This window comes from Nothobranchius furzeri, chromosome 13 (assembly GCF_043380555.1).
Source record: "Nothobranchius furzeri strain GRZ-AD chromosome 13, NfurGRZ-RIMD1, whole genome shotgun sequence".
NCBI lineage: Eukaryota > Metazoa > Chordata > Actinopteri > Cyprinodontiformes > Nothobranchiidae > Nothobranchius > Nothobranchius furzeri.
In genome coordinates, this window is record NC_091753.1 from 52006155 (window position 1) to 52020660 (window position 14506).

At 41.9% G+C, this 14506-nt stretch overlaps 1 protein-coding gene across 1 annotated transcript; it reads left to right on the forward strand.

Annotated features, from left to right (window-relative positions):
* The first annotated feature begins 1710 nt into the window (after positions 1–1710).
* Positions 1711–13837, forward strand: igsf10 (immunoglobulin superfamily, member 10). Its single transcript, XM_015955394.3, has 10 exons — positions 1711–1907; positions 2451–2731; positions 4530–4659; positions 4821–5211; positions 5494–6255; positions 6384–8120; positions 8233–9789; positions 10496–11399; positions 11637–12003; positions 12078–13837. The coding sequence occupies exons 2-10, from the start codon at positions 2529–2531 to the stop codon at positions 13626–13628; spliced, it is 7602 nt and encodes a 2533-aa protein (XP_015810880.1). The 5' UTR covers positions 1711–1907; positions 2451–2528; the 3' UTR covers positions 13629–13837.
* Positions 13838–14506: the final 669 nt, after the last annotated feature.

Below are 14506 nucleotides of genomic sequence, written 5' to 3' on the forward strand. Positions count from 1 at the left end.
AACGCTATTGGTTAGTGCTGACGGGCCCAGTTCATATTGCATTGGGCTCTATGGGACAGGCTTATATCACAGTACATGAAAAACTCTGGATAACAGCTTTAATATAATAAATTAATATGAAGTAGTTGTTAATACTTTAAGTCATAGTTTATAAATGCTTAATATTGCACAAAGTAACATTAATAAAAGGACCTTTATTGCAAATTGTTACCAAAGATGAATACCTATTAACCCAGCTTGGCGAAAGGGAAATCTGTTTTTAATGTAACCTTCCGTGCAACAAGACTGAGACATTAGTCTGTTTTGTGATTATTTCACTGTAAAATTCTTCCTTATTGCACCTTTAATGGCAGCAATAGCATTAAATATAAACATGGACAGTAAAGAGAGAAATCCCAGTGTGTCTTAAGTCCTGAAATCTTTGACCCCTGAATTACTTGTACAGTGATGCTCTTTGGGCTCTCAAATGGCTTCAAACGTAGTGTCAGGTTTTTGTCGTTTGTGAATGAAGCAGCTGTGTTTGGAGATGAGAAACTAATTTTCTTACACAACACAGGGTACAACTGTGTTGATGTATAAAATACAAGGATTAGACCATTATGTTGTAAAAGGGGGTGACTGATGGTGTAATGGTGCAGTCCCAGCACATGTTTTTATGTTCTTTTAAAGAAACCAGGAGTTTTTCATATACACTTATTTCTTTTTAATTATTATTATTACTATTATTATTATTATTATTATTATTATCATCATTATCTTTATTATTATTACTATCATTATTATTATTATTATTATTATTATTATTATTATTATTATTATTATTATTATTACTATTGTTATTATTATTATTATTTATTATTTATTATTGTTATTGTTATTATTATTATCATCATCATTATTATTATTATTATTATTGGCTTGTCGTGACCTTTTGCAAACATTTGGATTATACAGTAACTGATGGCAAAGAGAGGGGTAGAAAAAAGAGAAAAAAATTGGTCAACATCTGCTGGTATGTTGTCCAGATGTGCAACTAAACATCAGTGACACATGCCATGCTTCACAACCTGGACTGTGACCTAAAAGAAAACAACAAAGCACCATTTCATGCATTGTAACTAAGCATTCCTTTTTGATGGATACTTTCCAAAATAAAGTGTAAAACATTATCTCACAACCAAGCACCGTGCAAGGGAAAAGACACAAAGACCATTTCACAAACTAGTTTAAAGAAGTGGAAAGAAATTTGTTTTATTTGTAGAATTGATACATAAAAACCCAAAACAGGACATAAAAACGTCATCATTCGGTGAAAAAAGGGCAACATTTGTTCATCACAACAAAGTGTGGTTTTTAATCAGATTATATAGTTTCTGAAGTATTGAGTCACTTTTCATGTAAAGTGCAAAAATATTTCAACCAAATAATGAACAAAATGTTCTGAAGCAATCTGATAACTCCTTCAGTAAATCCAGGCTTCTGTATAAAACTATGTAATAACTTTTTTCTAAGCCTTAGGTCTGGCTTTATTGTCTTGGCAGCATTTTCACTTTCGTTCTCAGTTACTTCAACTGAAGAGTAATTCGGTGTCTTTACTGGCCTTTAGCAGTCAGTCACATCAGTGGGATTTCATGCAACTTGACTCCTTGAGTGTTTCATAGCTGGAGTTGCTTCAGCATTGCGTTACAGCGTATTGCTGGGGGTGGAGGAGACCGAAGCCTGCTCTCAGCTGCAGGCATCAACAGCAGTGACTCTGGTCCCAAATCTGCTTTTCAGACACAGAGGACTGGTCTAAGAGATCCAGCTGGAGGACTATTGCAGCTGAATGAGGAACTATAGCTTTTTCTTTCAGGTTTTTGCAACTACACATGCACTGCAAGCCCATTTTCTGCAGCTGTGAAATAGTGGTGAGGAAAGCTACTTGCGTTAGTATTAATGCATTTTCGCAGGTTTTGCATGACTGTATGAGTGCTCTTGCCTCATGTTTGTGTTTGCTCTTCTGCTGATGCACAGTGGAGGGTGACTAAGTTTGCATACTTCTGTTTGGCGCTCGAGTCCAAAATCGGAGCACTTTCACTTTGTTCTTTTTCTCAAGCCACTTTTTGATTCTTCTGCACTAATTATCAGATGTTTGCAGCTTTAGATAGAATTTTATTCTTTGTGACATTTGCACTTAAAACACATGAAAATCTTAATACACAACGATGACTTGCAATAAGCAGTTCAGCTGACATGTTTGTTTTGGTAATCAATAACTGCTCTGCTAGCAACAGTTTTCACATTTTGCACAAACAAGATTTTATAGCAATCGCTGTGGACATCTTTAAAATAGTTTAGGTGTCGTGACTCTGTACCTTTCCCTTTAAAACATGTCAAATTCAACGTTTGAATTGCACAGCAACGATTCATTTCTAAGGAATCGTTTTGTGATGTTTATTCTTTCTCCACAGGCAGGTTGCATTAATGGCTCGGGTCAAAGTGTAGTATCTCCTTGCTGAAGCCCCATCCACACGAATGCTCTGTGCACAATGAGTGAGTGTGGCTGCAGCGCTCCATACCTGCGGGGGTGGTTTCTAACAGCTCTGTTGTTGCTGACAGTCGTGCAGCTGTCATGTGCCGAATGCCCCACATCGTGCGTCTGTCATGTTCCCACTGAAGTGCACTGCACCTTCAGACAGCTGACGGCGGTACCTGACCACTTCCCTCCAGCTGTGGAAAAGATTAATCTCGGGTACGTTTTCTTTCCAGCTTTTGGTAGACTAGGCAGCTGCAAACTATAAGGAAGGATACAGGCTATGGTTTCAACCACAGTCTATAAGTAGCTTAATAATAACATTGGCTTTACAAAGAAAGTACTGTTGGCTACTGTGTATCTCTTACCTGGTCCAGGCTATATGTAACCTGTTTACAATGTTAAAACCATTTGATTTACTAGATAACATGGCCTCACGGTCATTTCTGCAGCAATTTAACAAGCGCTAGCGTTGGCTGTTTGCTACCTTGGCAAGCTAATCAAGAATTTGATTAGAGCAGGAAAAGAAAAGTTGACACTCTGGCTGGCCTCCCATTTCTACTCCAAGTGTTTTCTTGTTCTGTAAATGCTACAGAAAGCTGCTCCTGGAGGCTTTTAAAAGACGTGTCTGTTTGTTTTGCAAGGGTTTGCTAGCATGATAGACCCTGTGCACGTAGAGGCACGAGAAAATCAAGAAAAGGGTGGCTTTTTTGTGTGCTAGCTACAGAGAGACTTCCATTTCAGACTGAAAGGCTTCATTTAATTGTAAGATGATTTATTTAAACACTTGGATTTAAACCTGTTCTGCTCACTAAAGAAAATGCACACGAGTGATGCTGATATGATTTCAGTTTTCAGTTTTAAACACCCAAATCTGAAACAGGGCCAATGCATTTGCAGCCACATGCTGGTGTGATTGGCTGTCAGTTCCAGAGATGGGGAATCGTGGCATCAACAAGTCATCTCCATGGTATATGGCCTGTATTTGATACAGCACCTTCTAGAGTCCTGGAACCCCTCAAGGCACTTTACAACACAGTCAGTCATTCACCCATTCACACACATTCACACTGGTGGGGATGAGCTACAATGTAGCCACAGCTGCCCTGGGGCGCACTGACAGAGGCGAGGCTGCCGAGCACTGGTGCTACCGGTCCCTCCGACCACCACCAGCAGGCAACGTGGGTTAAGTGTCTTGCCCAAGGACACAACGACAGCGACAGACTGAGCGGGGCTCGAACCTGCAACCTTCCGATTACGGGGCGAGCACTTAACTCCTGTGCCACCGTCGCCCCACATGCCGTGTTTCTCTTCAGTTCAGCAACTAAATCAGGTGATTTCAATCAGCACTGTGACTGAGCCTTGTTCAGTTGCTGAGCAGAACAACATCAAAGCATGAAGTTGACTTGTTGATGCCACAATTTCCATCTCAGTTTTGACAAGTCGATGCATGTTACAAACCAGCGTTTACAAATCTGCTCACATCCCTGATGAAATGAAGCTAATACGAGTGCGAATGCACCCTCAGGACAGTGGTTTTGTGTAGTCCTGCCTGTTGTTGCCTGTCAGAGAAGTAAAGCCTTAGACAGGCTGATAGTTCAAGTCAGGACCTTTACCTGAAGCGTCTCCTTCAAAATAATGTAGCTTTACACCACTTATTTATGAAAGAATTAAAATACAGAATGATTATAATCTAGATGCACCAGCGGTTGAAGTCGCACAGTAAAACGTTCACATGTCAGATATTTATATTAATATACATTCTCTAAAGGACAATGTCAGTGTATTGAATTGGCAATACGCCTTTAACTTTGGTTGTGTCAGCTGTTCTAGGTTGAAATTGTTTCCTAAATTTGCCATAACAGCTTTAACCGAAGACATTTTATTTCGAAAACCTCTTCAGAAAATCTGTGTTGTAGCTTTTTTAAGAAGTCGGAATATTTTTGTATATTTAGCAAACATGTTAATTATGAGACTAAGTTGATTTATTGTATTTTGTTGGATTTTTTTGTGCTAGGTACAACCGTATAACTTTCTTGAGAGAAACAGATCTTTCAGAGCTTGAGAAGTTGGAACTGCTCATGGTTCATAGCAACAGTATACACGGCATTGAAGACAAATCCTTCAAAGAACTCAGATCTTTACAGGTAAAACTCTGTCCTTTTCCCATTGAAGTAATTATACTGCATTGTCTATTTTACAATATTACTTTAAATAACAGGATGTGCATGGTTGTATACAGAAATAAAGGGAATGGTTGAGTCTAAAACAATGCATGCCTCGTTTTCTTTTAACTGGTCTGTCACAGGTCCTCAAGCTGTCAAACAACAGACTGAAGAGAATCAAGAAAGAGACTTTTAAAGGCCTCACCAGTCTCCTCAGACTACACTTGGACCACAACCACATTGACTTTATCAGCCCAGAGGCTTTCTACGGCCTGACCAACTTGCAACTGGTCCATCTGGAGGGGAACCAGCTCCAACAGCTCCACTCAGACACATTCATCACCATGAGACACAGCCAGGTTTTCAAATGGTCCACAGTAAGAACCATCCACCTGTCCGAAAATCTCCTCGAGACTTTGCCAGAAGATATTTTCTCAGGCTGCAGCCAATTAGAGAACCTCTTCCTCAATGACAATCCTTGGATGTGTGATTGTCGTATGAAGTGGTTGTCGGCGTGGGTACAAAAGAATGATGGTGAGAGGTTTTCATCTGTGGTTTTAAGCCTTTTGCTCTTTGATTTGATGCATGCTGTCTTACATGAGGTAAAAGACACGACTTGCAGCTTTTATTCCTGACTTTGCTTTTATAGAAAGGAAAGCATAACTTACTAATTTTGCATGACTGTAGTAATCTTTACCGTTTCACATCTTTTTCAGTTCAGTTTTGATTCGGTTTGGCCTCTTATGTGAAAACTATAAATGTTCTTTTCCTCCCCATAGCCAACTAAATGCTACACCACTTGATAACTGTTTCCAGGTGTTCTGAAATGCAAGCGAGACAGAAGACATCCAAGAGGCCAGCTGTGTCCTGTTTGTGAAAATCCAGCCCCTCACCACAGCAGACCTCTATCCCAGCTCCAAAGCGACGCCTTTACTTGTATCAAACCATGGATCGAACCCCATCTAAAGCACAAAAACATAAGCCTGGAAGAGGGGGCATTCACACCAGTTTCCCCCAATGACTTTATAGCCCCATTAGGCTCCATACATATGAGTTTGACTGACCAGTTTCACAATGATGCCAGTTTATCTTGTACGGTCCAGAGGCCTACTGCGTTTGAAAACCTGACACAATCCTTTAAAGAGGAAGAGGGGAAAAATGTCACAGTGCTTACATCTGGTATAACAACATACTTTGTTTGTAACGTTGACTATGAACAAATTAAACAGCTGTGGCAGATCCTGGCCACCTACAGCGACTCTCCCATGAGGCTACAAAGAGGTTCAATGGTGGCCAGAACACCTGAAATGATCTACAGATATAGTCAAGTAAAGGATGGAGAGAAGGAATTTACCACAAACATCGAGGCTGAATTTAAAGCCTCTCCTGATTGGTTAATGCAGGAAGACGTGAGCCTCCAGCTTGACCGTACTACTACCACCTATTCGGCTCTGCATATTAAGTACCAGTCTGTGGTCAACCTACAAGTTGAGAGTAAACCATCTAAAAAGGACCACTATTCCTGGACGATGATTAAACGAGACAATCAAACCAAGACTGAACACACTGTCATTACAGGTGGGAGCAAAATCCTTCGCTATTTGGTTAGTTTGTACATTTTTAAAGTATTCATTTTTTTATTTCAAATCTTGTAATTGTAATCCGAATACCTTAATTTCTGTTAAACAAAATACTTTTTGACATAGGTGGTGTGGCACAATTGAGCTGTCAAATCCAGGGTGAGCCTAAACCTCTCCTGGAGTGGATTTTACCAGATGGAAGCAAAGTCCGAGCTCCTTACTCAAGTGAAGACCGGCGGATTATAATTTCTGCTGAAGGGATGCTGACTCTTCGAGGTGCCGATATTTCTGACACCGGCCTCTACTGGTGCATCGCCACAAACTACCTGGATGCGGATATTCTCATATTTCGGGTGACAGTTCTTTCTCCTGATGTGGAAGAGTCCGAGGTTAACGGTCTTCGGCTCTCAAAGTCACTTGGTGAAAATCTTATTTTTGACTGTGGCTCCTTTGGAAGTCCTGAGGTCTCAATTTCATGGGTTCTCCCTGACCATTCAGTACTGGACAAGTCTGTAGGACATAGACAAGTGCAGAAGAATGGCACACTGTTGATTCAGGGATTAACAGTGAGGGATAGAGGGTTTTATAGGTGTTTGGTTGCTAATTACCTGGGAGTTGACCTGCTTGTTTCTCAGGTGATACTTTCTGAAGAAAACCTTGAATCCACCACAACTTTGGACAATGAGGGATCAGGGATGGTAACGGAGGTCAAGACAGATTCTAGCCCAGCAGAGCATACAGTCAACCTCAGTGAGCTCACCTCCCCAAGTCCCAATGTGAAAACCAGTCAGAAATCCAGGACTATCACGTCAGATCGTCGTTTCCCAAGGTTGAGATCACAGGGTCGAGGAAATTCCCAAGGTAGACTGGGACAGAGAAGAGGGGGGGTTCACAGCAGACATATGTGGAGTAGCAGGGGGCTTGATAAAGCCTCCAGGAAAGTAGACCCACAGAAATTCGCTGAATTCATGAAAAAAGCACATGGAGCATCAATATTAAAGATGAGCTCAATGAGTGAGAGGGTAAAGCATGAAAACCCAGTAATAATTTTAAATGATGAAATCGGCTCTGGCGAGGGGCTTAAAGAGAACCATCTCAGTGTCGTGTCATGGGAAGTTAAACCAAGTGCCATGATAATAACAAGGACAAAGACAAGAGAGGATGAGATTTCAGTAACAACAAAGGCACAAACGTTTGCCGACATGGCAAATTCATTCAGTCATGACATTTATTCAAGTAACATGAAGGAGAATGCAAACTCGCCAACAACAGAAGCATACATGCAGTCTGATTCCACGTCAAAAGAGCAGATAGTTGTACATTTGCCAGGTCAGGTTGAGTATCGTGGACTTGAAGAATCCATTCAGTCAACCCTAGACATTGATCTGGTCACTCTTAAGTTTAGTACGACAGACAGTGAACAAGAAACTCAACTCAGCTTTTCAGGCAAACTCCCTGCAGAGACAGGGTCGACACAAACCATCACGACAGACCCCAACGTCACGCCAATAAGCGATGGCCCAGTGGAGCTTTTCATCCACACGGATCCAAAAAGCCGAACTACGTTTACAGCTATCACCACTGCAGAGAAGCAAGAGGATGAGATCACCTTCCACACAACTCAGACGATAAAATCCCCACAGCTTTCGGCAGGATCCACCATTCTGTCACAACAACAGATCCGAATAATTCCACACAAGGATGGCAAAGGAAGAGGCGGCAGGAGGATCTTGCACAGTCGCAGGAGAATCGTTAAACCCAACCGGATCACTGACATCCAGTCATTCATCAATAGATTTAGACACTCCACTATGAAGAAAGGAGACAACACTTCTTTGCCATATCAGGTTTACTTAACCACAGGTAAGACAGCTTGCTCTGGTGTCATACATTTTTAGGTTTGAGCTACATATTTCTAATATTTATTGCTCTATTTGTGATTTATTAATCTGTGCCTGTTCTCATCTTTTCTTAGAATGCGCCAAAGACAAAAGGGAGATGGCGACCACTAATGTGCAGCTCATTACTCCAACAGCTTTTTCCAGTCCATCTATGAGCAAAACACAGAACACGGAAACTCCTGCCCCACATGTTTCTACCACTGCAAAAGCCACCTTCAGCCATACTGAGTCAAGCTCAGATGATTCCAATGAGTACATAACGTCTGCTGATGCCCCTGAAATCAATCCACCTTTTGCCACCAAGAAAGCACGACCAATTACCAGCACAACAGCCACTACGACAACATCAAAGGTGATTCGTGGAAGGATTCCATGGAATAGGTTATTCGGAAGAGGAGAACAAGAAAAGATACTAAGCAGACTAAAGAAACCACAAACTCCACTGAAAACCTCCACGACACCTTTAACTAGATTACGGACCACAACCCCTGCTGCCATGCACACCACCAGCACGATAAAACATCCCAAACATGATACTCTGCCACCATTCATAATCACGCAGAGCAAAGAGAGTTCATTAGATGATGACTTTGAAGGCTTAGCATCGGCAGATTTTGAGCTTCCAACGAGGAGTCCTAACTACCATCCTGTAACTACTACAAGTTCATCTAATCCTAACAGATTTACCGCCACTTCTGAATCGCCACCAGGATTACCCTCCTTGCCTTCGCCACCTACTGTCAAACCACATTCAGTTGATCCTGATGAAGTCTTATCCTCTGGCTCTGGGGGGGTTTCTGAGAATGTGCTTATAATTTCACAGAGGCTTGGTACCAGAAGACAACAGGAGCGAAGAAGGAGGCCTTTTCGGGGAAGGAGGCCCTTCAGGAAACCTGAATTTACTCAAGTAAATTCAAAGGCAAATGTGGCTTCAACTGTAGAGGTTACCACAAAGGAGAATACAATTGAAGAAGCGCCACCACAACAGGCTGTTTCGTTTTACAAACCAAGAATCATGCCACCCAGAAAAACGGACATAACCACAGAACCTGCTTCCACGGAGCAAACAAAAGAGACTGACTTGTATGGCAAAAATGGTTGGACTTCTAGTGATTTATTTCCTGATACTCCATTTATTATCTCATCTGTTACAACATTGATGCCAGGTACCACAAAACTGCCTCATACAACTTCTCAGACCAGATTACACAGCAACATTAAACCACCAATGCATAGCAGCAATGGTGGCATACCTCACAGATCACCAGCAAGGAGAGTCAGACCTACTGCAGAAAGTAGTGCCGGCAGAAGCAGCGTCGATAAACCCATTAACTTTGACACAATTACCATTTTCACAGAAGGGCAACGGCATGGTGTTCACTCTTCATACAGCAAAGACATCCAGAAAACTAATTCCCCTACTTATTATCATCTTGCTGAAATGATATCTACAACTACCAGTACTGCTCAGCTGAACCCCACCGCACAGCCCATGCCAAGCAAGCCAAGGATAGTTGGGGGAAATGCAGCTAGCTTCACTGTTTTATCAAATTCAGATGCTTTCCTGCCGTGTGAGGCTGTTGGAAATCCAAGTCCTGTTGTTACCTGGAAACGCTTCTCTTCAACCACAGGTAACGTAAATGTCATACTTTTGAGTTACATTTTTTAAATAAATGAAAATAAGTCTTTTGGTGAAATAAATAAATAAAATCAGTCTTAAAAACATTTTTAAGGTGTGATTGGGCTTTTGAATTTGGCAAACTCGTCGAATACGCACAGTTGCAGGAAAATGAACACATTTTCACAAGAAATGACATTAAAGTGGTCAATTTAACACTTTTGCAAGATGGTTTATTCATGACCAGTCTAAACTACAGTTTATTACCCATAACTGCACATAAATTACAAGAGTTACACATTTTGCAAATTTTCTTCCATGTCTTCTCAGTTTAGTCACAAAATGTCTAAACCACAGTGTGTTATTAATTCAACAAGTTTGAGATGGCTTTCAGACACACAGGATGTCTACTTTGGTAAAAAAGTGATCATGTCATTTTTAAACCATGGTCAAAATATAAGATCCATAAAAGTAAGGCCCTGAGATGAATGCTAGGACACTCAGAATTCTAACAAACTCCCTCGCTAATGCAACTTTTTTTTTGCCAACAGCCATGGCCCAGTGATATTGTCTTAGGCATTCTGTTAAATTGATGCTAGGCAAATGAATCTTCTATACACATTTTGTAATGATTCAAATGACACAACTCTGTGTTTAGTGTAACTTTCATATGTTTTTAATATGAATGTTTCTCTTGTTTTTGCTTTTTTGTCCTTTAGGTGGTACAATTTTGATCAAGGACAAGATGGGAAAGTTTGAGGTGCTGAGCAGTGGAACCTTGACCATACAGAATGCCAACATTAAGGATCGTGGCCAGTATCTGTGTTTTGCTGAGAATGATCATGGATCAGATAAACTTCTTGTAACACTCTCTGTGGTAGCCTATCCATCACGCATCCTAGAGCCAAAAATAAGAGACATGAAATCTCATACAGGAAACAGAGTGGAGATGAAATGTAAAGCTGAAGGCCGCCCTAAGCCTATGATTTCTTGGATCTTAGCAAATAGGACTCAAGTTAGGGGTCAAAACACAGAGAAAGGAAGAGTGTCCGTGTCTTCTGAGGGGACATTGGTCATCGAACATGTATCTGTTTATGACAGGGGTTATTACAAATGTATTGCCAGTAATCCGGCCGGAGCAGATACAGCTACAGTACGACTACAAGTGGTTGCAGCACCACCAGGCATTGTTGAGGAGAAGCGCCAGCAGCTGAGAGCTAATTTGAGCCAAAGCTTGTGGCTGCCTTGCAGCAGCTACGGTACCCCTCGTCCCACTATTCACTGGGTGCTCTATGATGGATCAGTGGTTCGATCTAACCAAAACCCTAATGGAAACAGGGTATCACTTTATGAGAATGGAACACTTCTCATAAAAGATGTGACTTCGGCAGAGAGTGGGAAATATGAATGTATTGCTACTAGCTCTACTGGTTCAGAGCGAAGGGTGGTGACTCTGTCAGTAGAAAGAAAAGAATCTGCACCCCATATACTAGAGACATCTGAAAACATGACAGAGTTGTCCTATGGGGATCATTTGAGACTTCACTGTTCAGCAGAAGGAGACCCTAAGCCAAAGATCTTCTGGAAGTTACCGTCTAAAGCTGTTGTTGACTATTGGCACAGGTAAAAAGTTGCATGCTGGCTGGGAGAATATGTAACTTTCATTAAAAATAACAAATTACCCATGCAAGTGTGGGGTGAAAAAATAATGTATTGTCCTTGATTTTATTTCCATTTATATAGTAACAGTGCTGTATCAATAATATACAGTACTAGTCAAAGATTTGGACACTGCTACACTTTCGGAACCAGTGGGTACTGCATGTGTAATACATAATGTTTTCTTCTTAATTTCTTTAGGATGGGTAACAGAATTCAAGTCCTGCATAATGGCACACTTGCTGTTAACACAGTTAGCGATAAAGATGCCGGAGATTACGTCTGCGTGGCACGAAGCACCGCTGGAGATGACCTTCAGCTCACGAGAGTCACCGTGTCAATGAAGCCAGCCAAAATAGCACCAAAACTACATAGGAAGAAGCAAGTACCTTATGGTAATGACTTGAAAGTAGACTGTAAAGCCTCAGGGGCACCGAAACCAGAGATCACATGGGGTCTACCAGATGGTACAGTAGTCAACAGTGCTTTTCAGTCTGATGCTAGCTATGGAGGAGGACGGACACGTCGATATACTCTGTTTGATAATGGGACTCTATATCTAAATCAGGTACACAATTTAATCAGTCATAACACCAAACAATCAAACTGATTAAATTTAACGCCAATACCATATTTTTATAGGTTAGCACGTCTGAAGAAGGAGACTACACCTGCTATGCTGAGAATCGGGTTGGGAAAGACGAGATGCATGTGCATATCACAGTAGTGACAACTGCCCCCAGGATTCACTCACCAAGCCAGACTTACGCCAGGTTGAAGCCTGGTGGAAATATTCGCTTTGACTGTGACGCATTTGGAGAGCCCAAGCCCAAGATCCTGTGGAAGCTTTCTAATAATGATGTGATAGCAGCCTCTAGTGAGCGCTACCTAATCCACGTCAACGGGTCGCTGGATATCAGGAATGTGAAAGTCACCGATGCAGGGGAGTATGTCTGTATGGCTCGCAATCCAGGTGGAGAAAACAGACAAACGTACAAGTTGGACATAGACGGAAATCCACCGTTCATCAATGGATATCGACAGAACAGGACTGTAATACAGGATGTGGTCAAAAAACACTCCAGGAAACTTATAGACTGCAAAGCTGAGGGTAATCCCACCCCCACTATCACTTGGATTATGCCTGATAATATTTTCCTGACAGCACCATATTTTGGCAGTAGGATTAACATTCACAATAATGGGACACTAGAAATTGTTAATGTGAGGCCCACTGACACAGGTGAGTTCATTTGCTTAGCAAAAAATGATGGAGGAGAGGCAGTAATGATAGTGCAGCTTGAAGTTACCAGTGTCCTTCAAAGGCCAATCTTCAAGAACCCTTTTAATGAACGCGTTGTATATCGAGATGGGAAAACCGCAGTTATAAATTGTTCTGCTGATGGGTTTCCTATTCCAGAGATCTTTTTGATTTTGCCAAATGGAACAAAGATTACGAGTATATCCAGGCATGGACCTCGTCACCAACTACGCAGTGATGGAACTTTTGCCATCTACAATACTCTTGAAGAAGATTCTGGAAAGTACCGCTGTGGGGCCAAAAACTCCTTGGGCTACATAGAGAAGCTAGTAATTTTGAATATTGGAGAAAGGCCCTACATCATAACTAGGCCTAAAGGCATCATCCGTGGTATGTTTGGGGAGCCCCTGTTCCTTCACTGTCTATCTGATGGGAGTCCCCCGCCCAGAATCTACTGGACCATTCCTGCTGGTCACACTCTAGCTCAACCCCAAAAACTTGGAAGGTACAACTTGTTAGAAAATGGAACTCTAGTTGTTCAGGACACTACTATCCACGACAGAGGAAGCTACACCTGCAGGGCTCATAACAATGCTGGGGATGCGGTCCTCACTGTCCCTGTTATTATTAGTGCTTACCCTCCAAGAATCACAAGTGGACCACCTCCCAGCATAAGGGCAGTGACAGGAACGTTGATCAAACTTAACTGTGGTGCCACTGGAATCCCAAAGCCAGACATCACCTGGGAGCTTCCAGATCATTCAGTTCTATCTGCAGCAGAGCAGGGAAGGTCTATGGGGAGTGAGATGCTCCACCCCCAGGGCACACTTATCATCCAAAAACCCAAAGTGTCAGACTCTGGCAGATATACATGTTTAGCCAAGAATCCCCTTGGTACAGACTCAAAGGTAACATTTGTGCATGTTCTTTGAGAGAAAGCAGTTCATGTAAATGTCACCAGATATGTAGTTGCCATATTTAATTTCTCTGACATCGAATTTGTGTTGATGAAAGATGAGAAATGTTGGTGGTCAAAATGAGAGGTTTATTTTTCAGAGTTTGGAAATCTCTGGAACTGATCATCTGGAAAGTACAATTTAATTGTAGTTTCTGTTTAACTGAGAGGTAATTGGTGCAAATATGCCAAAACCAGTGTACATTTTGTGGCTGGATACTTTGTTCTGTATTACATGCATGGATAGGAAGACATCACACTGATATAAAAAAATGGGTAAATTAAGTGTCCATAAAGGTTCTAATTCCCTGTATATATTTTCAGAGTAAATTGCTTTAGATGACATTTACACTCGGGTCAGCTCAGTCTGGGCCCGGTAGGGGTAATTGTGTTTTCATTGGCGTTATCTGAGCGTTGTTCATGCAGAGCCAACTGGTTTTTTGACCCTACAGCCCTGCGGTCCCTCTTATGCTGACCCGACCATACATCTACGGACTGATTGGCTGACTGATGATCACGCCTACCTACTAGTGGGAGCTTCTGATTGGCACAGACTGAATCAGCCAGCAGTGGCTTCTCACATGCATTATTCTTTAGCTATCTGGATGCAGCGTGGTAAACATCTCCTGCAGCATGGATTTGTCGCTCTGACCGCGGGAGCACGTGGACTGACCGTCTCCTGTGAGCGCTCTGGCAGAGGAGCCCATGGCTGCACTGCTGCTCAGTGAGAAGAGTGTGAAGCTGCGTGCTTCATGTCAGAGTCTCCAAAAGCAACACTGCTCACACAACACGGTCCCACCCGGCCTAGGCCGAGATGATCATAGTGTAAAACCTTATTAGTTGTTGTTTCATTAG

Coding starts and splice junctions, on each gene's coding strand:
- igsf10 (XM_015955394.3), top strand. CDS start 2,529: ATGAGTGAGTGTGGCTGCAGCGCTCCATACCTGCGGGGGTGGTTTCTA. Junction 2,732..4,529: donor GTGGAAAAGATTAATCTCGG/GTACGTTTTCTT, acceptor TTTTTGTGCTAG/GTACAACCGTATAACTTTCT. Junction 11,400..11,636: donor GTTGTTGACTATTGGCACAG/GTAAAAAGTTGC, acceptor TAATTTCTTTAG/GATGGGTAACAGAATTCAAG.